The sequence below is a fragment of the Diceros bicornis genome, chromosome 4, assembly GCF_020826845.1.
Source record: "Diceros bicornis minor isolate mBicDic1 chromosome 4, mDicBic1.mat.cur, whole genome shotgun sequence".
Classification (NCBI taxonomy): domain Eukaryota; kingdom Metazoa; phylum Chordata; class Mammalia; order Perissodactyla; family Rhinocerotidae; genus Diceros; species Diceros bicornis.
Genome location: NC_080743.1, coordinates 68,293,875 through 68,319,162, shown reverse-complemented (window position 1 = coordinate 68,319,162; position 25,288 = coordinate 68,293,875). Strand labels below are relative to the sequence as shown.

Below are 25,288 nucleotides of genomic sequence, written 5' to 3'. Positions count from 1 at the left end.
AAATAAAATGTTAATAGTTTACAAGGCCCCACCTGACATGGCCCTTGCTCACCTCTCCAGCCTCATCTTGATACCCTCTTCTCTTACTCGCTGAGCTCCAGTAACACCAGCCACCTTTAAATTCTCAACACTTGGGGCTTTTGTGTATGCTGGTCCCTCTACTCTAAACATGCTTCCTTTGTATCTTCAAGTGGCTAAATTCTTACCTTGCTTAAGCTCTCAGCTTAAACGTCACCTCCTCAGAAAAGTCTTTCTGTAGCATCCTTTTTAAGCAGGCTGCTCTCTCACCTCCCCAACAACAACTGTTCTTAACAGAGTATCCTCCTTACATCTTCATAGCCCTTTTCAATTTATATTTATGCCATTTTGTTTGTTTATTTATTGTTTACATCCCTCAGTAGGATGTAAGTTCAAAGATGGCAGTAGTCAAATTAATTTTATTTGCCAGTGTTCTGGAAATCATTCATTGAATGCATCAAGGTGAGAGATAGGAGAGCCCAAAGTTGTGTTGACAATAGGAAGTGAAGAAGAGGACGTGGATATGAGAGAGATTTAAGAGGCAGAACTGCGAGAACTTGGCATGTGATACAACGTGGGGGTAGTGAAAATGGGCAACTAGGAACAAGGTTAGTTGTGCTCACACAAATATAAATGTGAGGAGGGGAAGAACACTTGTAAGGGGAAGAGGATAAGTTGGATTGTGAATATGTTTTGTTTCTGAGCTGGCAAATCGATCTGGAGGTGTCCAACTAGCAGGTGGAAACATGAAATTGTACTTGACACAAGCAACAGAGATAGGTTTGAGAGTTATTGACATGGAAGTGGTAGCTAAAAACCTGAGTGTGTAGGATCAGCAAGAGAGACAGTGCAGGAGGAGAGCGAGTAAAGAAGTAGAGACTAAGAGGAGGAGGAGGAAAAGAAGAAACAAGGAAGAGATGAGACAAGGAGAGAGAAGTCACCAGTTATTTATTCCACATTCAACAAATAGGAGCAAATATTAAATATGGTCACAACCAAAGTATCAGTGTGAGGGAGATAAAAACCTTGTGCTTTAGGTCAGGAAGGCTGTCTGTCTTGTTCACTGATAAATCCCCAAGTCCTAGAACTTGTGCCTGCACACAGCATTCATTTAATGCTTAAACAAGGCAGTTTGCAGAAAATGTGGAAAGCAGACAGTGCAGTGCCCATGTCGCCTGGCTATAGAGGAAGATCCACTTGGGGTGCAATGGGGAACGCGGTTAGGAGGGTAGAGTTGGAGCTTTATTCAGTAGGCACTAGAGCAGCTTTGAAGTCATTTATGAAGAGCAGTGACTCAGCCATAGCTGTACTGAAAATGTCATGGCCTGAGTGTGCAGCGTGGATTCAGGGAAGAGGGGACAGGAGCAGTCAAGACCAGGTCAGAGGGTGCTGTGAAAATTGAGTCATTGAGTGATGAAGACCTAAATATGGGGGCCCAAACGAGAAGGGAAAAGATGGAGTAGACCCTCGGTGACTTAGCAAAAGCACACATGGAAGAAAACACCAAAAGTCTCTCCCAGGAGTCTTGCCCAGGTGACCGGCACATTGGTAACACTATTAGCAGAGACAGAGAAGCGTATCATCTCTCCAGGCCTGAGCTTCTGGACGTGAAAAACGAGGTAGTTCGGGGCTCATGTTACATGCTATTCTACTTCAATCCATTTCATCCCGCTCATAGCGGAATATTCTCTCTTCTTCACCTCCAGCTCCTGTCCCAGTATCATCCAGCATGGAGGGCCAAGGGCTACCAGAGCTGACCAGGTTTTACTATGAGTCATAGCACATAACTTGGGGGAGTGGCTGCATGTCTTCCTTTGGGGCCATCTTGAGGCAAATGTAAGGGTGGAAACTCCAGGAATTGAGCTTGAGGAGACAGTCCTGGCAGTGGCACTCCCCTAATTGGCCTCCCCTAGACTCTTGCTCCTACCCAGCACCACCTGTCCCAGGCCCCTCGCCCACAGCTAAGAACGTGACCCTGGCTTTTTTTCTGATCAGAGCCAGGACCTGTCCCTATGTCTGTGCAGTGTAAGGAGGCATGCATGATTTCTCTGGTCCCACAATTTATAATTCTAGAATTGCCCAGGTTATTTATCTTCTGAGCCCCAGTTCCCTGGATAACCCAGACCCTCTTGTGCTTCTTCCTAGGGGAATCTCCTTAGACATAAAGAGAATAGGCTTCTGCTGCATGAAGTGGTTTCAGGGGCACAGAGACTGGCCTCTGCCTCCCCCGCAAATGTGTCTTACAGCTTCCTCTTCACTCTTTGTCTAAGACAGCATTAGCCCTCCAACATAAGATTTGGTCCCTGTGAAACACAAATTTCCAAGGAAGAGAAACATCCTGTCCACTCATCAGTCATTCAAGTCTAGGTCACTAGATTTTCTTCAGAGCAGGTTCTGATGTGGAGGGTGGCAGAGGATCCAGGACCTGAGTGCCCAGTGAGACTGGGGAAAGACACTAAAAAAAACAACAACACTCAAACTCTGCCAATTTCACAATTTGCCAAGGGCCAGCAGGGTTGTCAGAATTTGGTCTTCATTAGCCTGCCTTCACCCTCCTGATTTTCCTCACACGCTTCCCATGCCACCCCTCATCCTTGCCCAAGCTCAGCCCCAACCAAGGCAGCAGCAGCTGAGTTAGGAAAGCGCACCTACCTCTGTTCCTGGTCCTCTCTCTCTTCTGGGGACTCTGACTTACCCAGGAATAGCAGAGCTGTCCACAGTAGCATGTGGCCCAAAGGACGGCAGAGTGTGCAGTCAGCCCAGATCCTCTCAGCAGCAGGCATGGGTAGGAATGAAGGAATCTCCATCACCTCCTGGAGTGACCTGGCTCCACAGCACCAGGGCGGCAGGCACAGGCTTCTCTGGAGGCTTGACAGATCACCCCAGAGGACAAATTTTGGAGCCCAAAAGAGGAAGTGAAATGAAATGTTCTTTTATCACAGGCTCCTCCCCTTCCACCCTCTTTCCTTTCAACTGTTCCCTCCCAGAAGATTCAGGGCTTCCCAGAACAAATCTGGCTCAGCCCAACTCCAAATTCACAGAAATTTTAGAAGCTGGGAAGCAACTTCCTCCTCTTCCTCTGGGGCCATAGCCGGGCCAGGCTTCTGGGAGAAAGAGGGGAATGGTCACCCAAACTCAGTTCAGAACCTCTTATCTGTCTCTAACTCTTTAGAGAAGGTGAAGGAGGAGAGTGTACAGATAGTCTTCTTGTACTTCCACGTAGTTGTAGAACTTCTAGTACTTGTAGTTCCATTTGGACCCCCAGACACTGGAATCTGGACTCCTCCTGAAATTGAGCCTGGGGGCTTGAGGCCACCCACCATCATTTGATTTTATTTATTATCATAATCCCTGACTCACTTTTGTATTGTGGAACAAGAACAAGGTGGCGTGTCAGGGTGGCGAGAGGATGATCACACTCATCCTCATTATTGCCCCCCGTCATTCACTCTTTTACTTCTTCAACAAATATCTATTGAGCACCCATTTGTGCCCTAGTTCTTTATCTTTGCCACCTTCATTGCCATCACTGTTCTTCTTATCACTACGGCATGGTGAAAGAGCATGGCATTGGAGCTGTATAAGCCTAGGATTGAATGCCTGGTAGCTTCTCAGAACTTCAGGTTTCTGATCCATAAAAATGAAGATTATCATGCCTACCATTCAAGCAGGATTTCTCAGCCTCAGTACTCTTGACATTTTGGGCCAAATAATTCTTGTTGTGAGGGTCTGTCCTGTACATTGTAGAATGTTTAGCAGCATCTCTGGTCTCTACCCACTAGATGTCAGTAGCATCCCCCAGTTTCGAAATTAAAAATATCTCTGGACACGGGCAAATATTCCCTTGGGGGCAAAATTGCCCCTGATTGAGAATGACTGCACTCAAGGCTTTGGAAAAATAAAAGAGAATGTGTATACTAGCAAAGTGCCTTGTGCATCCTGGGTGTCCAATGAATGCTAATTTCCTTTTCTTGCTTTCTGTCATCATCCTCATCACCATTTGTTCACCCTCAATGCCCCGAGAACACGAGATGCGCTGGCATCTCTCTTGGGGCCCTCTGCTGGAGCCTCTTTCCCAAATGCCCTCTCAGGAAGCAAGCTGTAATACTCAGGGAAATGACTCTGTGGTCTTCAGAAACCTCAACAGCCCCACCCCTGGGCCACATGATTTTAATACCTGCTGCATTCTATCATCAGCCATTCAATCTACCTCCAGCCCTGTTCTTATTTCTAGGTGAGAAATTTAAAAAAAATTTTTTTACTGTGGTAAAATACATATAACATAAAATTTACCATCTTAACCATTTTTAAGTGTACAGTTTAGTGGTATTAAGTACTGCTTTCCTTTTTAAATTTATTTTTTCTTAACAAATAAAAAATGTTCTTTTTTTCCCCTCCTTACCTTTAAAATTTCTTTATTTGATTTTTTCTTTTCCTATTGTTCTTTTAATTGAGGTAACATTCGTTTATAACATTATATAGATTTCAGTTGTACATCATTACATTTCGACTTCTGTATAGACTACACTGCGTTCACCACCAAAAGTCTAGTTGCCTGAGAAATTTTTTTTTATATTATGTGTTTATTTCTTTTTTGTTTTTTTGTGAGGAAGATCAGCCCTGAGCTAACATCCATGTTAATCCTCCTTTTTTTTTTTTTTGCTGATGAAGACCAGCTCTGAGCTAACATCTATTGCCAATCCTCCTCCTTTTTTCCCCCCCAAAGCCCCAGTAGATAGTTGTATGTCACAGTTGCACATCCTTCTAGTTGCTGTATGTGGGACGCGGCCTCAGCATGGCCAGAGAAGTGGTGCATTGGTGCGCGCCTGGGATCGGAACCCGGGCCGCCAGTAGCGGAGTGCACACACTTAACCGCTAAGCCATGGGGCCGGCCCTGAGAAATTTTTTTTATCAGTGACAAGAGGCCAATGAGCTGATCAGTACTTTAAAAAGATCATTAGGGGGGCCAGCCCGGAGGCATGGTGGTTAAGTTCTCCTGCTTCGCTTCAGTGGCCTGGGGTTTGCGGGTTTGGAGCCCAAGCTTGGACCTACGCCCTGCTCATCAAGCCATGCTGTGGTGGTGCCCCACATACACAATATAGGAAGACTGGCATGGATGTTAGCTGATGTTAGCTCACGTTAGCTCAGGGATAATCTTCCTCAAGCAAAAAGAGTTAGATTGGCAAAGGTTGTTAGCTCAGGGCCAATCTTCCTCACCAAAAAAAAAATCATTAGAAACAAAAGTATAGAGCAATATATAGTTAACACACTAAGAGACCAAAATTAATAGTTACAATGTAACCATGTCAATGCTTACTATGGAGGAGGCACTCAACTTAACATTATCTATACTAGCACAGTTTCGGAAGGTAAATTATATCATCCTCATTTGCGCATGAAGAAACTGTTAAAAGATAAACTGAGGCATATTAAAACTTTTAATAGTTTATTTGAGCAAAAATCAATTTGAATCAGGCAGCGCCAAACTGAAAATGATTAGGAGTGCTCCATCAACAGGAGCTAGGAGAAATATTTTTAAAGAGAAAAGGTGGAAGCAAAGCAAGGAAATGATTTGATTGGCTACAGCTTAAGCATTTGCATTACTTGAAAGCCCAATTGGCTGTTTGTGATTGGCTGTCCTGAGGTTTTGATTTCTTAACCTCTGAGGCATTTACAGGCTTAGCTTTTGGTTTGCTTACATAGGCTGCTAAGGTATTAGAACCACTTCAGTCTAATGGCCTCTTTCTTTAATTAATCTAACAAAGCTTAGCTGCAGAGAAGTTAAAACGATTTGTCCAAGGCCACATGGTTAGTAAGGGGAGTCAGAATATGAAACCATGTCTGCCTGATTCTAAGGCCTTCATGTTTTCTACACTAGAGCTTCCCCAACAGTGGGCAAGGACCCTGCAATGTGCCTTGTGTGAGTTACAGGTGGGCTGAGTCACTGCATCTCCCTGGGCTCTAGAAATGTCTGAGAGGGGCCAATTTCCTTGTTTGTTTACCACAGTACACGTTGGGTTTTCTGTGTGTACCACGATGTGACAACCATTCAGGAAGCTCTGCACTGAACATGTTACTTCCCTGAACTGTCTCAGGCACCAGATACTACTGCTAGCCATTTCACTGAGATAAAAGTACCAGACAAAACTTTTAGGATGACTTATAAAAAGGAGGTATTCACAGAGTCAGGTAGGGCATTTCCAAGGACACAAACAAAAACAGAAATATGAGTCTCTCTTTCCAGTCACACTGGGAAAAGACTAAAGAAAGAACAAAATACAAGGTGATGTTTCTAAAAGAAAATGATTTCAAATATAAGGGCACACTATTTATTGAAAACTGAAATATGCCAGTGAGAAAGGAGAATTCTTTGGAAGGGACAGCTTGATATAAAATGTATATGACTGGAAACGGGAAAGGTATGAATAATTCAAAAATCAGAAAAGCCCAATGATTAACAGCATGAACTTTGGAGATAGACTCAGACCAAAAGCCTCATCCCTCACCAGCTGTGTAATCTTGGATATATTATTCATCCTTTCTAAGCTTCATTGCCTCATCTGTAAAGTGGAAATTACATTAGCTTACCTTATAATGTTGTTGTTAAGATTAAGTGAGAAAACCGATGAATAATGCTTAACACAGAACCTGGCATATAAATTTGGTCTTTATCATTATCATCATTAAAAGACTAGGAAGGGCCTGCCCTGTGGTGTAGTGGTTAAGTTTGGCATGTTCCTCTTCAGCAGCCCCAGTTCGCGGGTTCAGATGCCAGCGTGGACCTGCACCACTCATCATCCATGCTGTGGTGGTGACCCTCATATAAAAAGTAGAGGAAGATTGGCACAGATGTTGGCTCAGGGCTAATCTTCCTCAAGCAAAACAACGAGGAAGATTGGCAACAGATGTTAGCTCAGGGCTAATCTTCCTCAGCAAAAAATAAATAAGTAAATAAAAATAAAAGACTAGGAGAGTCTAGTCCACTGCTTCCAGTGGGGACTGGTGTTTACGGACCCACTTTGGGAAGAGCACATAAATGCTATAATCTCAAATGATTCCAACTGTAGACACTTTCAGATTACAGCCACTTGATTCAGAAGGTGCTCTTTTCTCTTTTCTCTGCTTGATTGGGTTTTGTTTCTCTTCCTGTTGATACCCTGACCACCCTTTCAGTGGATCTCTGTGATTGTTTTATCAGTCCTCTTTAGGATTTCCTCATTATGGCCACTTCCCCAAGAGCTGAGCCACCCGTGACAGCACTAAAATCAGCTGCTGACCCCAAAGGAGGAGGAAGCCTGGGAAGGAAGGCAACCACAGAAGGAGAAGACAGGAGAAAGAATGATTGAGTTATGGAGGTTCTGGTTGGAGAGGTCTAAGCCAGGTCCATGCACCAGCATCGTCAGTCTAGCCAGGAAACTTCCTTAGGGAATTCATGTCTTTGTGTTAAAGCGTTGTCATCTGTAACAACTTTTTAGAAATGCAAATACCCTAAACTATGTGGATCATTAACTTCAGAGTGTAAATTTGTTCACCAGTCACTCTTTTTTAGAACAGCAGAGTGCTGAAAAAGTTTGATGAGAGGAGGAGATAGAAATAATATGGGAGCGAAGCTGGGTATCTGAGGGGTGCTGTAGATATTAAACCAATTTGCTGTTTTTCCTGTTTAACTTGAGGGGTGACTCGGATCTAGAGGATTTGTGAGCTTGTTTTGCAGGAGAAAGAGAATGCCTTCAAGGAGGTTGCAATCACTGGATGGCCATCCAGCCCTCAGCAGCTGTTGAAGCTAAGAGGTCACATTGCCCAGAGGCTTACCGGGAGTGACCCTTTTGTCTCCCTGAAGCCCTTCCTGCCAAGCCCCTTAGCTGTATAAAACACCCCTGCTTTCTGTTCTGGGAGGTGGATTTGAGAAGACCCAGGCTCCCACCTACTTGTTTTGGCCAATTTGAATAAATCTTTCTCCATCTCCAAGCCCTGATGTCTCAGTGTTTGGCTTGCTGGGCATCGGGCATACGAACTTGAGATTGAGAGGTTCAGTATCAGGAGAAGGGCTGTTTCCCAGAAAGCCAAGACTCTGTGACAACGTAAGGGTCTTAGACAACAGAGGCTTATTTATCGCTGAGGACCTAGGTCAGGAAGGGAGAGATAAGACCTGATTTTAGACCCAGCTATGCCACTGTGGAGTCTTGGGCAAGGCACTTTGCTTCTCTGGACCTCCATAAAGTGAGGGGGATGAACAGGATGCTCTTTATCAGATATGACTTTTGCAAATATTTTCTCCCAGTTTGTGGCTTGTCTTCTCATTATCTTGACAGTGTCTTTTGCACTGCAGAAGTTTTCAATTTTAATAAAGTCCAGCTTGTCGATTCTTTCTTTCATGGATCATACGTTTGGTGTTATATCTAAAAAGTCATCCTCATATCCAAAGTCATCTAGACTTTTCTCCTTTGTTACCTTCTAGGAGTTTTATAGTTTTGCATTTTACATTTAAGTCTATGATCCTTTTTGAGTTAATTTCTGTGAAGGGTGTAAGGTCTGTATATAGATTCATTTTTTTGCATGTGGATGTCCAGTTGTTCCAGCACCATTTGTTGAAAAGATTATCTTTTATCCACTGTATTGCCTTTGATTCTTTATCAGTGATCAGTTGACTATATTTATGTGGGTTTATTTCTGGGCTGTCTAGTCTGTTCCATTCATTTGCCTATTCTTTTGCCAATAACCAGATGCTCTTTAAGAGCTCTTCCTGTTCTAACCACCATGTTCCTATATGTCTAAAAGGCTAATGAAGGTAAGCGTTGACTCATTTCCAATTTTACCCAGTGCAAGGTAGAGTTCTAGACTCTACTTTTTCTTCAGTGATGACTCCCAGGCCAAGGGTGACTAGTCTTGCCTGACCTGTCAGGGAAAAGAGAGAGTCAGGACCCTCGGTCACACCCAGGCAGGCTACTCTGGGGCAACACACAGAAGGGTGGGGACAAAGAAATAGCTTACCATGGGTGTCTTCCTAAACGGGTGCTATGCCACGATGGAAGAGGTATGCCATTGCCTGGGGAGAAAGCAGAGGAGTCAGGAACCAGAGAGGCGCATTAATCAGGTATTCAGAGCAGAAGTACTGGAAGAGGAAGAGTCAGAGACAGATGGAAGTGTGGTGGATCCACACTCAGCTTGGAACAAATCTTGTCAACACCAAGTTCCCACCATTCATTCCTCTTGTGCATTGGTTGACAGATTGCTAGGGAAAGACAGATCCTAAAATGACAGGAATGTAAATAAAGGAGATCTCTGACCGTGGCAGTTGAATAAAGTTGTGAATATGAAAGGTAGTGTTGTTGCTGGTTGAGGAGCCTTATGAAAAAGTCCCTCTATGGCGCCTTAGTTTATCAGTCTAGAAACTGGGAAAAGTTATTTTGTGCAAGCAGACAGTGGGAGTCCCCAGATCAGCATCTGTTCTTTCTTGTGGCCCCTAGTCTCAAGAGAGGCCCCAGGAGAATAGTTTACTCTGGCAAAGGTGAAGAACAAGTGGGCAGGCTGGACTGAACTTGGGCCTTAGCAGAATTGTGGAAGTGAAGCTAGGTCTTCTGGAACCACTGAGGAGAAATGATACTGAGGGTGTTGTTGGGGCCCAGGGCAGGCCACCCCATAATATCCCACAATGGCATACTGATTATTTTGAAGTAAAGTTACTTGAGAAGCAGCCAACATAAAAAAAAAACAAAAAACGGCATTTTGACCCTCCTCTCTCTGTTCCCCCTGAAAGCTGGAATAAATCTCCCATATGAATGGTGCCCTCTCTGCACCAGGAGAGAGACATCCTATTACCAGAGCTAGGGAATTCAGGGCTGGGAAGCCTGTATAAACAAATCTTGTTACTTTGACTAATTTACTACCTCAAACCTAAATTCTGTTTAAATTCCTCTCTTATTAGGTACTCCAAACCTAAGTTTCTTTGTCCTGTCATTCCTCACAAATTTATTGTTTTTTTTGTGTGTAAAAAGATATAAAAGCAGCCTGCTTTGCCCATCTTGGAGAGCACCATTTTTATGATCTCCAATATGTACATATTAAATTTGATTTTTCTCCTGTTAATCTAGTCTTCTGTTGATTTTATTATTAGTCCAGCCATAAGAACACAAGAAGGGTAGAAGGGAGAATTTCCCCCTCCCTGACACTGGCAATAGCACTAAACACTGAGCAAGGGAGAACTTGCCCAAGAGGAAGAGGCCAATTAGAGACTAAGTGATTATTAAGTCAACACCCAGTGCTCTAACCATATCTAACTCTGCTGATAAAAGAGATGGGGTGGAGGTGAGAGAAGAAGAGGAAGAAATAAGAAAAGATAGGAGTCTCTGCCCTGAGGAACTCTCATTATAAAGACCAAGACAGAATACATGCAGGAGACAGATATAAAGACAACATGAACACATCCTGTCCTTCACCTGTGTTAGCAGGGCAGAAAGAGCTTTGAGTTTGTGACTGGAATTAAAATTTGAAGAAAAGTGTAAGCATTAGAAAAAATGATTATCGATTGTAGAGTGAAAGTATCTAATCAAAAGTGTTTTGATTTCAGACACACCTGCAGGTTAGCTGCAAAGTAGATCTAAATATCAAGCAATAATAACATAGATGTGAGACAACACTGAAGAACAGAGCAGCTAAGTCTTTTGAGTTCCTGGACTGACTTTCAATGTGTGGAGAGGGTTCCCCACACCAACAATCAATTCTCAGGATGCCAGCTGGGTGTTCTACAACTCAACTCAATCCTGACATTATCTGATGCTATCTGGAGATAGCATCAGATTCCACAGGTTAAGGGTTCAGTCCTATAAGACTGCCCTTCGCTTCAGATGCCAGTAACAAGTCCAGATTTTTACCTGTACTTCTGACTGACTGGCTATAAATCAGAAGTTTCCATGACCCTCTCTTTGGGTTCAATTAATTTGCTAGAGCAGCTCACAGAACTTAGAGAAATATTTTACTTGCTAGATTATCAGTTTATTATATAACTCAGGAACAGTCAGATGGAAGAGATGCATGGGGCAAGGTATGGGGAAGGGGCATGAAGCTTCCAAACTCTCTCTGAGCATGCCATTCTCCCCAAATCTCAACATGTTCACCAGCCTGGAAACTCTCAGAACCGTGTCCTTTTTGGGTTTTTACAGAGGCTTCATTATATAGGCATGATTGATTAAATCATTGGCCGTTAGCAATTGATTCAACCTTCAGCCCCTCTCCCTTCCTGGAAATCAGGGGAGTGGAACTGAAAGTTCCAACCCTCTAATCACATGATTGGTCCTCCTGGCAACCAGCCCCCATCCTTAGGTGAGGTCAAAAAGTCACCTCATTAACATAACAAAAACACCTTTATCACTCTCATCACTCAGGAAATTGCAAGACTTTTAGGAGCTCTGTGCCAGAAAAAAGGAACAAAGAACAAATATATATTTCTTATTATAAATCACAATATCACATTAAGAGAGGCAGGCTTGCAACATAAATGGTTACGATAGTCATAAGATTGAAATTGATATCCTCGCTGGGTACCTGAGGGGTGCTATAGATATTAAACCAATTTGCTGTTTTCCTGTTTAACTTGATGGGCGACTCAGGGGTCTTAAGGATTTGTTAGGTTGTTTCCTAGAGGATTTGTGAGCTTGTTTTGCAGAAGAAAGAGAATGCCTTCAGGGAGGTTGTGATCACCAGATGGCTGGCCCTCAGCAGCCATTGAAGCCCAGAAGTCAGATTGCCCAGGGGCTTACTGGGAGTGACCCCTTTGTTTCCCGAAGGTCCTCCTGCCAAGCCCCTTAGCTCCATAAAATCTCCCTGCTTTCTGTTCTTGGGGAGGTGGATTTGAGTGAACCCAGGCTCCCACCTACTTGTTCTGGCCAATTTGAATAAATCTTTCTCCATTTCTAAGCACTGATGTCTCAGTGTTTGGTTTCCTGTGCATCGTGCGCATGAACTTGAGATTAAGAGGTTCGGTATCGATTCCTGGCCTAAACTGATCATGACTTGCCATCCTGGTGATTTTTCATTTTGGACTTGACTATTTTGATTTAGTGTTGTAAAAACAGCTGTGAAAATCAGTCACATTAAAATATCTTAATTAGAACCACAAAAAGAACCAGATAATATATAAAATATACAGATAATATACAAAATCTTTCTTGAGTCCATCAGAGTGCTGAGGTAGCAGGGCAACCAACTACCTTGAAATCTAAGGAAAGATAGGTGTTTCCAAGGAGAGCTAGGACATGAGCACAGACTCACCTGTAACAGAGCATAGGAGGAAGATGGGGCTACCATACAAATGAGCTAAAAGAATTCAGCTAACATTTTAAACAAATTGCTAAAAGCCAGGTGTGGCCAAGAACTGGGAGCTGCTGATACAAGGGGAGTTCATACCCACTTGAAGGGTCTTCTTCATGGACCTCCACTCGGTTGCTCATGAAAAGACTGGGGGCAGTTGAAACCAGGGGCCAATTTGCTTTCACTATACTCACTTGTCTGTTTGCAAAAGTAGTTAGATAATGCATTACTAATGCCCACCCTATAGATAACATCTCTGACACTTGGGTCACCAAGGTAATGAGTGCTTAAGCTTTTCAGGAACTGAGTCAACTCCTTGCCCAATTCAGGCCGGTAAAGACCACTGACTCATCAACTGGGCCTGCACAGGTGCCCAATAGGTGACCCTTTGATGTCAGGGGGCTGAAAACTCCCCCTTCAGATCATGCTAATGCCACCATTTTGTGAACATGCATCCTATGAAGAGCCATGAAACTTGACTATGCTTATGCAGAACATCAATTACCTCACTTCTCCTTATCTCCAATCATCTATCCCCACACTTCACACAACCCTGCCCCTCTATCCCATAAATATCCATAATCCTCATTTTCAGGGAGGTGGATTTGAGACTTGTTCTTGCATCTCCTTGCCTGGCTGCCTCATGAATAAACACTTTCTCTGCTGCAAAACTCATCATCTCGGTGGTTGGCCTATTGTGAGGCATGCAAAATGAGCCTGGTTCTGTAACAGTGGGAGAGAGACCAGAGAATGTCTCCCTGGTGGTGCATACCTAGGTAACAAGAGCAACTGCCACTGTGGGAAGGGCATGAAGCCCACCTGAACCCTTTTCTCTAATGAACAAAAGCCTTAAGTCACTAGGAGAAGGGCCCAGGGCACACATAAAAGACCATTTCACCTGGAGGAAAAGAGCAGAAAAAACACCTCTAGCCTTTGGGGGAGGGCCTGGAAACGACTCCAGGTTTAGACAATTGGGAGAAGCACAGAATCACCGAAAAAGTCAAGCTCCAGGAACACCTATCTTTCCTATGACTGATGTTGAGACCAGGACAACAGAGAAATCCCTATAACACGTCCCAGGCTAGCAAGTTCTGAATAAGAAGTGTTAAAAAAGAAAATTCATCTGAGTAAATTTTAAAGATCTATTGGCTTTATTCAATGATTCATGAATTGGGCAGCATCCCATCTAGCAGATAGAAAGGAGCTCCAAAGAGCTGTACAAGAGGAAAGACTTTAGAGGTAGAAGCAGGTAAGACAAGGAAGGTACTAGCAAAAAGCAGATTGCTTCAGACAAGGTCACGTTCCTCTGAGGGACAGCAGGGGTCTATCAGGCAGATTACCTCACTAGTGCTGACCAGGTAATTCCAGATCGACAGGTTTAAGGTTCCACTTCTGAGAGAGGTTGAAACTGTAACTAACTTAGGTATGAAGTCGTGGTTTCACGACAGGGGCTTAGCACAAGTGACTCCATTTTGGGCCTTTCGTCTCTCTTTTCAAGAGAAGCAACAGCACTCTACCACTGGAGAGAGACCTTCTGAGGTACAGGCACAAAGGAAAGGCCTAAAGTTGAGGGTGGAGCAGGAACATTGAGAAAAAACCCTCCAGGAAAATCAGCTCCCACCCCAAGCACAAGATAACACTAGAAGAATTGAAGGTAACTATGGCAACAGCACAACCCAATCCTGGCTCAACTCCTGACTAAATTGCCTCAAACCTGCAGACCAACAGCTTAACGGAAGAAGGGGGTGTCCATCTCCAAGCATAAATATAATTTACCTCAGTCTCTACCATCCTACATATGATGTTCAGAATTCAATTAAAAATTGTGAAACTACACAAAAAAGCAAGATAAAAACAACCCTATCAAAAGACAATGCAAGTAATAGAAACTGTCTTAGAAATGATCCAGATGTTAGTACTATCAAACAGGGAAGTTAAAATAACTATAAGTAATATGTTAAAAGATCTAGTGGAAAACATAGACAACATGTATGAATAGATAGGAAATTTTAGCAGAGAGATAGAAACTATAAGAAGAGGCGAATGGAAATGTTAGAAAATTTTTAAATGTGGTAAGAGAGAGGAAGAATATATTCAGTAGGCTCATTAGTAGACTCCATACACCTGAGAAATAATCAGTACCTTGAAGATGCATTCATAGAAATTACCCAAACTGAAATTCAAAGAGAAAAAAAGAGTAAAAAAGAGAAAATAGAACAGAACATCCAGAAACTGTGGAACAATATAAAATGGTCTAATATATGTATATTTGAAATCCCAAAGAAGAAAGAAAGAATAGAGCAGAAGAAACATTTGAAGAGATAATGGCCAAGAATTTTTCAAAAATAATGAATGTCATCAAACCACAGATCCAAGAAGCTGAGAGAACCATAGGCAGACTAAATGCACACATCACCTAAATACATCATATTCAAACTGCTGAAAACCAAAGATAAACAGAAAATCATTAAATTACCAATAGACCTTTATTTTTAAAATCTTGGAGAGCTAGGATATCAGTGCTACCACCCTAGCCAGCCACCAAGGGCATAACTGCTCCAGAGACTATGTTAGTAGAAATGTCAAGACATCTAAATCTTTCTCTTGGTTAACTCACAATTGGCTAGAAGGTTTAAAAAAATTTTTTTGTAAAGAAATGGAGATGAGCAAAAGAAGAATGGCAGAGCCCAGTTTCTAAAGCATCTTGCAAAGCAATACTCTCCTTCCACAATAGGTGGGAAACTCAGTAGAGCTCAGCCTTTTTTTCCAGTCTTCCCTTCAAGATTAAAACTTTAGGTCTTCTCAGGCTCTAGGTGGCTGCTCTGCAGTCTTCCTTATCTCTTGCCTTGAAGAGGAAGTCACTTTTCTTTCTGAATCTCAAGGGTTCCTCTTCTGAGTTGTCCTAGATGCTGCCCTGGGTCACAGGAAATGCTCCTTCCACTCTAAGCCAAGGGAGCACTCGGAATCCTCTCGCTTCTCTAAGTCACTTATGAACTCCGGGGGGGTGGAATGTAATCTGTTGTGAAATATCATTGCAGTTTTCAGGGCCAAAATACTTTGATGTTGTTCCTCATCCCTTTCATCAAGACTTATTAGGGTTCTCTTCCTGCTGCCCTTCTGATGGTTCTTGTTACTCTCCCTGAATGTTCCTCTATCTTCATTCACCCACAAAATATTGGTGTTTATTCACTTTCTATCCTCGGTGTACTTATCTAAATAAGCAGAGACTCTTCCAAGGGGTGTATCAGAATAGGAGAGGGAAAGAGAAGTAGAGGTGTAGTTTGAAAAGATTATTCAGCATTATAATCAATTTTATAGTTGTAAATTTGACAAACCAATTTTTAAACTTAAGATAAAATTAAAGGAAGAGGAAAAAACTTTATCTTTACGTTTGAAAGGGTTGAGAATGGACTTTAAAGGATTGAGAAACATGATCCTGTACATTTCTCACTTCTAAATGATTTTATCCACACCCACGGCTTCTTCTATACCACTGGTTCTCAACTGGGGTGATTTTGTTCCCCTGGGGACAGTCGCCAATGTCTAGAGACATTTTTTGGTTGTTACAAACCAAATGCTCGTGGCATCTACTGGGTAGAGGCCAAGAATTCTTCTAAATGTCCTCCAATGGATAGAATGGCCCCCACAAGAAAGAATTACCTAGCCTCAAATGTCAATAGTGCTGAGGTTAAGAAATTGCTCTGCTCCCTATATGCTAATGATTCCCAAATCTCTATCTTTACTCAACACTTTTCTCCTGAATTCTAGAAAAGTGGAAAATATTCAGCTACTTATTAGGCATTTCCACTTCAAAAACTATTTTCCAAAATGAAATTCACTTGTTCCTCCCAAATTTGCATTTCTTTCTCTATGATCTACTCCGTTACCTAAGTCAAAATCCTTCAAGTTATCTTGGGTCCCTTACTCTCCTTTATTATTCCTATCCAATCAATAACTAAGTTCTCTCAAATTTCTTTGCCTCCTGCCAGTTGTTAGCGGTAGAAAACCTTGAGTAAGTCACTTAATTTCTCCATGCCTTGTTTTTTTCATCTGTAAAATAGGGACAATATTAGTATGACTACCTCACAGGGTTGATGTGAGGATTAAATAAGTTAAAAGTGGGAATGATGTCAGCATCATGGCAGAATGAGTTGTCCCCTTAGTCTCTCCCCCTAAGTTACAACTAAATGGGCAATCATTAACTGGCAGAGGATTCCCTGCACAGCACAATAGGACTGCTGAAAGATCCACACAGCTATACATCTGAAGGTGGGTGGACTAGATCCCCAGGAGGGAGTGGAACTAGGTGAGTGCACTCCTTCCCCTCCCCAGCAGCAGTGAGCTAGGTCTCGGATCTCAGGATCCTCACCCGGCGGCTGGCGACTGTAAGAGGAGGTGGGGACAGCCCAGCCTGTGTGAATGCTTTTGGAGTTGCAGTCCAGCCTGTGGGAGTACCCACTGAGCCACAGCAGCCCTGCTGGTGGGAACACTCCACACCAAGTGATGGGCACTCAGCGCCCCTGTGAAGGTGCCCACCGGCTGAGCACAGCACAGGCAAGAAGGTGCCCCTCCCACTCAGAAGGCACCCCTGCCCGCAAGCACAGCAGTCCACAGGACCAACCAATAGGCGGCTCAGCCCCCATGCAGGCGCCCCTCCCACCTTGCACACTGCTGCTCAGCAGGTCCCCTGCCGAGCACAGAGGCCCCACCTATGGTGCCTGACCCGCCTGCCCAGCACAGAGGCCCTGCCCACGTGAGCACAACCTGCAAAGCAGCCACGGCCAGCCTCTGCAAATGCAGAGTAGCCCTACCCACACAACTTCCAGCAGACAGGGCAGGATCAGAAAACACAGCTCCTGCTTCCCCCCAGCGGTGGCAGGTGGAATCTGCGACCTGATACTACCACAAATGTGCCAGCAAAGGCTCAATTCATCAAACCATGAACTACAGTAATACTTCAGAGCAGAAGGAAAATGACAAGTCTCCAGAAACCAATCCTGAATTCACAGAAATTTACAATCTAAATGACAGAGAATTCAAAACAGTTGTCATAAAGAAACTCAATGAGTTACAAGAGAACTCAGAAAGACAATTCAATGAGCTCAGGAATAAAATTAACGAGCAGAAGGAATACTTCACCAAAGAGATTGAAACTCTAAAAAAAAAACCAACAGAAATTCTGGATATTAAGAACACAGTTAATGAGATAAAAAACAGTTTGGAGGGGGCTGGCTTGGTGGCAAAGCAGTTAAGTTCTCACGCTCCACTTTGGTGGCCCGGGGTTCACAGGTTCGGATCCTGGGCGTGGACCAACGTACCACTTGTCAAGCCATGCTGTGGTGGCGTGCCATATAAAGTAGAGGAAGATAGGCACGGATGTTACTCAGGGCTAGTCTTTCTCACACACACAAAAAAAGAGTAACCATAGAATAGGCTTTGTAACAGGTATACCTGTTTTTGTAATAGGTATCTCTAACAAAGGAGTCATACCTAAAATATATAAAGAACTCCTACTAATCAATAAGAAGACAACCCAATTAAAAAGTGAGCAAAAGATTTAAACAGACACTTCACAAAAGAGGATATTCAAATGCCCAAATAAGCACGTGAAAAAATACTCAACATCAACACTTATCAGGGGAATGCAAATTAAAAACTCAATGAGATCTCACTATACACTCACCTGATTGGCTAAAATTAAAAAGTCTGACAATACCAAGATATATCTCAATTCAAAACAAAACAAACAAAAAAACAAAATTGCGTAACAGATCAGGTTACTGCCCTGTTCAAAATTCTTCAGTGACTTCTCATTGCCTTCAGGATATTCATCCCTTCAAGATGACATCTAAGCCCTTCAGGGTGGCACATAGCATCTGAGAGTGTATCTATCACTGCTGTCTCTATCCCAATCCTATGCTCCACCAATACCAAACTTCTTGCTGTTCCCCAAATTTGCCATGTCTTGCCATGTTTTCACCCATGCTGTTTTCTGTCAACAAAGCTATCTTCCCAACTCATACTCATTCTTCAAGACAAAACTCCTTCTCCATAAAGCCTTCCATAGTTGCACATAGCTAAACTCTTGTTTGCAAGAGGGAGTGTCATCTAAGAGTTGTTGACTTTCCAGGGGCTGCCATACCTCCACAAAGATCTCTTTTATTAATGAACATATGAAGCACAATATGCCATATTCTGGGTACCTTGACACTAAGATAAGGTTGTAGACTGACTTGTTTTTTTCGGGGTTTAGAAATGTAGGCTGTTTGCTGCTCTCTACTGCCCTCTGTTGAAACAAGGTGGGCAATGTGAGTCTCATCTGCAGGACAAAGATACCCAGTTTTCAAGAAAACAAAGGAAAGATCTGAGTGGTTTAACACAAGAAGCAGCCAGCTTACGAGACAGGGGACCAAGAGTCAGGTTCAGGAGCAAGAAGAACCTGGGGATGCTCTCGCTTTCAGCCACTTGCTCTGCTCTTCTGCTTGAGCGACTCTTGACCAAGACAGTGTCATTCAGGAATAGTCTTGCTTTCATTCGTCTGCACTCTGGCTTTAGGCCTTTAGTGGTGAAGGGAGAATTCGAAGTTGTAGTGGAAAGCTGGGAGTTAGATCCCAACATCTAGGGTCTGCAACTCATGGCTTAGAATCTCCCCCGCAGGCCTGCTTTGTCCTTTAACTGTATGAAGTGCATGGGTGAAGATTCAGGAGGGTAAGAATACTGTCCTAAGCCAAACTTGCTGAGAACTGCTGGAAACTCCTTCTGGGGAAGGCTGAAGCTGCCCTGCTCAGTAGCAAGTAAATATTTGGCAAGAACATTTGAAGAACTGTAAATAAGTTTCTAGTGATTCAACATCATCTTCTTGTCATCTTCTTGTCACCTCAAGGCCTCGGAAAATAAAGGAATCACTTCCATGGCTTCCAGTTAATTTCCTAAAGCACAATTCAGAGTCCACATCTCTTGTTCTAGCCCAGACCTATCCTTCCAGATATCCAATGATCCTGATCACGCCACTGTTACGTCCCATAGGCACCTCAAACTCAGAACATACAAACCTGAATTTTTCATGTCTCCCCAGCTCCATCTCAGCTAACCTTCTTCCCATCATATTTCCCACCCCAGGGAAAGGCACCTCCTAAGCCAGAAATCCGAATATCATCGTGGTTTCCTTCCTCTCTTTTATAACCCACATTCAGTTTTGCCAGTTCTCCTTGCTAAAAATCTCAACCCCACCACCATTGCCTTAGCAAAAGAATTCAAAGCAAGATTTTGAAGAGATATGTGCCCTCCCATGTTCATTGCAGCATTATTCACAATAGCCAAGATGTGGAAACAACCCAAATGTCCATCAACGGATGAATAGACGAAGAAAATGTGACATATGTGTACAATGGAATGTTACGCAGCCTTAAAAAAAAAAAAAGGGAAATCTTTTCACATTCTACAACATCTGTGAACCTCAAGGACATTATACCAGGCAAAATAAGCCAGTCACAAAAGGACAAATACTGTATTATTCCACTCATAGGAAGTGTCTAAAGTAGTCAAAGCCATAGAAACAGAAAGTGCAAAGGTGGTTGCCAAGGGCTTAGACGGGGGGAGAGGGAGAATTAGTATTTAATTTAGGTATAGAGTTTCAATTTTGCAAGATGAAAAAGTTCTAGAGATCTGTCAAACAGCAATGTGAATAGACTTAACACTACTCAACTGTACACTTTAAAATAGTTAAGGTGGTAAATTTAATGTCATGTGTTTTTGTTTTTTAATTGATGTTTTAATAGTTTATAACATTGTGAAATTTTGGGTTGTACATTTTTGTTTGTCCATCACCATATATACGTCTCCCTTCACCCCTTGTGCCCACCCCCTACCCCATTGTCCCTGGCAACCACAATACAGTTTTCTCTGTCCATGTGTTGGTTTATATTCACATATGAGTGAGATCATACAGTGTTTGTCTTTCTCTTTATGGTTTATTTCACTTAACATAATACCCTCCAGGCCCATCCATGTTGTTGCAAATGGGATGATTTTGTCTTTTTTTATGGCTGAGTAGTATTCCATTATATATGTATACCACATCTTCTTGATCCAGTCATCAGTCGAGGGACACTTAGGTTGCTTCCACTTCCTGGCTATAGTGAATAATGCTGCAATGAACATAGGGGTGCATAAGCCTCTTTGGATTGTTGATTTCAGGTTTGCTGGATAGATTCCCAGTAATGGGATAGCTGGATCATAGGGTATTTCTGTTTTTAATTCTTTGAGGAGTCTCCATACCGTTTTCCATAGAGGCTGCACCAGTTTTCATTCCTACCAGCTGTGTATGAGGCTTCCTCTTTCTCCATATCCTCTCCAACATTTGTTGTTTTTTGTCTTGGTGATTATAGCCATTCTAATGGGCGTGAGGTGATATCTCAGTGTTGTTTTGATTTGCATTTCCCTGAAGTTTAGTGATGTTGAACATCTTTTCATGTGCCTATTGGCCATCTGTATATCTTCTTTGGAGAAGTGTCTGTTCATTTCCTCTGCCTATTTTTTGATCGGGTTGTTTGTTTTTTTGTTGTTCAGTTGTGTGAGTTCTTTATATATTATTGATATTAACTCCTTGTCAGATATATGTTTTGCAAATATTTTCTCCCAGCTGGTGGGTGTCATGTGTTTTTTACTACAGTGTTTTTAAAAAGTAGAGAGCTGAGAGGCGGGGACTTGGAAGTATCAATAAGCCCCTTTTAATAGGGCAAGTTGTTAGGCAGACAACTCCTCTCAATACACACAAATATGTTTCAGAATCAAGCTATAGAAAACCCAGAATATAATAGAACTAAATGTTGATCAAATTTTCTGAAGGAAGAAAGATTTCTAAGCTTAGGGGAAAAAAAAAGTAAAAGATCCTCATAAAACTTTTAAATTTCTGAATAATACAAAAATTAAATCAACCCAAAATAAACTACCAACTGCAAACTAGAAAAAAGAATGTTTTTTTTAAAAAGTACACTTCCCCAAAGAGGTATTTTTATTATACAAGCAATTAATGAGAAAAACATAGAGTCCTGATAAATAGGCAAGGGCGGGGATATCAACAGAGACATCCAAAAACATCTGGTTAAACAAACGTTAAATGTCTAGGCATGCCAGACATTATGCTAAGTGTTTCCATCAAATAGAAATAAGAAAGAGGAAATGCAACTAGTAAACAAGTACATGGGAAATGTTCAGACACACTAGTAATCAAAGAAATGCAAATTAAAATGATGAGACCCATTTCTCATCGATTAAGTTTCTAAGACTAAGAAAAAGAACACGATTAAATGGATTATTATAGATTTCTGAATGGAGTATAAATTAAAACAATTGTTTTGGAAAGAAACGTGGAAATACTATCAAAAGCTTAGAAATGTGCATACTTTCGACATTGTAATTTCACTGCTGGGAAAATGACGTTTGGAAATACACCAAAATATAAAAAAAAATACTGTTAGTCTTTTATTGAAAGCTAGAAACAACCTAAAAATGTCCAAAATCTGGCTTTAGGTAAATTGTTCTGCAACTACATCAGCTGGTCTCTCCATGCGCGCTGAGATAGAGGCGTATGTATCAGTTAGGTGACTTTCTGCAGCAAGTGCCAGAAAATTCCACTTAAGTGGCTTAAACAAGAAATATGTCAAGTTGTCTGAAGATAGGGCAGTTCCAGGTTAATCTATAACTCAGTAATATCATCAGTAACCCAGAATCTTCTCTTTCTTTGTTTTGCTATCATTAGCATGTCAGCCACTTCCTTCATAAAAGCAAGATGGCTGCAGCAGCTCCCAGCATCATACCTTAAACATCACCATGTCCAAAAACTGACAGAGAGTTCATTACCTCTTGTGCCCCAGAATCCCCCCAGTAAATTGTCCCTAAGAGTTCACTGTCTAGAGCTGTATTACATGCTCAGTCCTAAGTTAATCGCTGGCAAGTGAATTGGTTCTCAAAGTGTGGTCCTTGGACCAGCAGCATCAGCATCACCTGGAAACTTGTTAGAAATGCAAATTCTTGGACCCCACCAAAATCAGAAAATTTGAAAGTGAGGCTCACCAATTTGCATTTTAACAAGTCTTCCAGATGATTCTGAAGTAGCTCAATTTGATAACCACTGACTTAGACTAACCAAAAGTCACCTCCTGGGAATGGGAAAAGGTCTAGTCTTCCCTAACGCTCATGGCCACCACATATCCAACAGCACCACAGCCTGCAAACCCCAAGCGGCACCGCCAGCCCCAGCACCTCCTCCTCCACCCCTCACCACCCTCCTACTCCACCAGACACCCCTACTACTCTCCTGCCCCATACTCCCCTCCTGCCCCATACTCCCCTCCCCGCTCCGCCCCCACCCGCGGCCCCCACTTTCCAAATTCTGCTTGGCCGGGGACCGCGGGTTGCATTCGTCCCTTTGACCACATATCTGAACAAAATCATGTTCTGTCAGCAAGGAAGAAACAGAGAAACAGAGAAACGGCTGTGGAGTAGACAACCTCTGTATAGGAGAAAGCCCCTGTTCTGTTGCTTATAATTACCTGAGTCTTTTAAGGATACGAGAAAGTACAATGAGTAACATTGTCCCTTCCTTTCCACATATTCCTCAAAAATATTTTTAGTATTCTTTCTCCAATTAAAAAAATGTGAAAAATATTGAGTCGTGTGTTCCTTTGTGTGCCCATGCATATGTGAAAGTATTGGAAAAAATCAAGTTGCAGAAAAATCATGTAATATAATATGTAAACAATAACAACAAAAATGAACAAAATATAAATAAGCATAGGTAGATATGTGTTTACACGAATATGAATGTATAGGGAAAGTTCTGGAAGTGTTACCAGATATATACCCAGGTTCTTTACCTGCCACACAAGAGGGGCCAAATAAAACTAGAATGCCAGGCTTATGGCAAGGAAAGAGTTTTTATTTCGGGTGACGAGAGCTCTCAAATTTATCACGTCTCCCCGAAAGTTGGGAGGCAAGGGGTTTTAAATGTTGTGAGGAATGTGGCTGCTTGTAGGGAGGGGGAGCCTGTGGCCTTGCCAGTCAGCACTTTCCCACCAGCCTGCGTTTGGCCTTGTGAGGCTGCTGGCAGGGAGGAGGATGGTGAGATAAGGGAATCCACAGGAGGGTGTCCTTCAACCATCTCTATCTCTGTCTCTGTCTCCACGGTGGATGATGGATTCCAGTGCCAGGAAGCCAAGGAGTTGAGGTCTGAGAAGCTTTAGCTTCTTGATATCAGTTTCCCTGTAACAAACCTCAAGAACTGGTAATTAGCCAAAACATCAGTGTGAGCCCAGCTTGAGGCCACCTGGGCTTTTAACAATTAGTAACTTCTGTCTGCCTTGTGAAGTTCAGGGATAAAAAAAAAAAAACCCAATAGTTATATATGAATGTAACTTAGAGAAGCAGGGAAAGAGGATGAGTGCTTTTGGTTTCAACCCCGTATATTCTGGGTTTAATGTAGGGGAACTGATATCAGGGCTGGTATCAATTTCCCCTCTATTTATGTTCATTCCTCAATCTTGAGGGATTCAGGCTGACGACCGATCTAGTTACTTCCTGCTGAATTGGGGCATAGGTCCAGGTTAGAGGAATGAGACTGTTTAGCACTCATTTGGAAACATTTTTTTTTGTTTCTGGTTTCAGGTTGACATTTTGTATCATTAGAACTTTTGTACCTTGTTTAACAGCTTGGAATAACATCTAAAGGCATATTAAGTATCTGACCAAAAGGATAAGAAGTATAGACAACCCAAATTTTAACAGTACCTGAAAAATAGACTTAATCCCTTCGGGATTCCAAGAAAACAGTCCAGTTTGGACGTGGTACCTCTGGAGATACCTGCTGATAAGCGACATAGGTGGTTCCATTTCATTGAACCAGTCTCTTAGGAAGGCAGTGATGTAGGTGGGCTCCCAAAGTTAGGCCTATATTGTGTAAGTAAGTAACCAGGTATTTAATAAGAAGTATTTCTAGAGAAACAAAAAGAAAAACAAGGTTAACGATTGGAGCAAATTATAAACCAATTTCTGAGGACAGTGTGTAGCCAGTCAAAAAGATTTTTAGGTGTCAGAGTAAAAGCATCTTTTGCAGTTTGAAATGTCTCTGATGATGTCATCCGGTATTCAGGTATCTTTCTGAGTGGCTTACATAGTAACAGACATGAATCTCTCTTAAGTTTATGTTAAGTCCTCCAGCTTCAATTTGTAAGGCTTCAGGAAAAAGGGAAGATTCAGTTCTCAATGATTCCAAATGAAAAGGACAGAAAGAATTGAAAACGTTAGTTTGGAGATTTGTAGCCAGATATTTCAGGAGACTAGAAGAATTCATGATCCAGTCCAGTTAACAGATATAACAAAAATCTTAAAGACAATTAACAGAATCAGAATTTAACATCCACAAATATGTATCATAGTTTTTGTTGAAACATAATTTTTCTCTCTAAAATCACCCTCCTTTTTACCAAAGATAGCCAAATTAAGACGCATTGCTTCATAAAATAAGTCTAGTTTTAATAAACTTGGCCCAATTATTTACATAAGTACAGCAAGAATAGCAACTGATCATATAGGCTCTTTTAAACCTGCTTTGCTGGAACTTTTTATAAGGAATCTCAGATTGAACTTTAAGGCCTCTCGAGGCCAGGAAAGCCAAGCCAAGGACTTGTCATCAGACTTGCCTGTAATACCTACAGATTTGGGTGAATTCCTCTCTTCTTTTGAAGTTTCCCAAAATATTGAGGTTCCAGGCACCTGTCAGATAAGTGACCTTCTTTACTTATCTGTGAGGTTGCTGTTTGGGTATGCTGTAAACAAGGTACCAGGCCAATACTTCCAAGTGGCTTTATTCCATAAAGTCCAATTTTTATTCCTCAAAAGCTGTCTGGTCATATCCGAGCCTGTATATGCTTTTTAAATATGATGTTCCAGTCAAAGCTTTGGTAAT

At 42.2% G+C, this 25,288-nt stretch overlaps 1 protein-coding gene across 16 annotated transcripts in view; it reads right to left on the bottom strand.

Moving 5' to 3' along the window:
• Positions 1–25,288, bottom strand: part of LOC131404689 (low affinity immunoglobulin gamma Fc region receptor II-b-like) — a 139,333-nt gene that overhangs the window by 13,158 nt on the left and 100,887 nt on the right. For 3 of the 16 annotated variants that reach the window (XM_058539669.1, XM_058539674.1, XM_058539675.1), the window contains exon 1: positions 2,714–4,835. The exons of the other annotated variants lie outside the window; for them this stretch is intronic. In XM_058539669.1, the coding sequence (XP_058395652.1) occupies positions 2,714–2,825 (112 nt within the window). In that variant the 5' untranslated portion in view covers positions 2,826–4,835. Of the gene's footprint in view, positions 1–2,713; positions 4,836–25,288 lie in introns of those variants that run through there. 16 annotated transcript variants of the gene reach the window in all.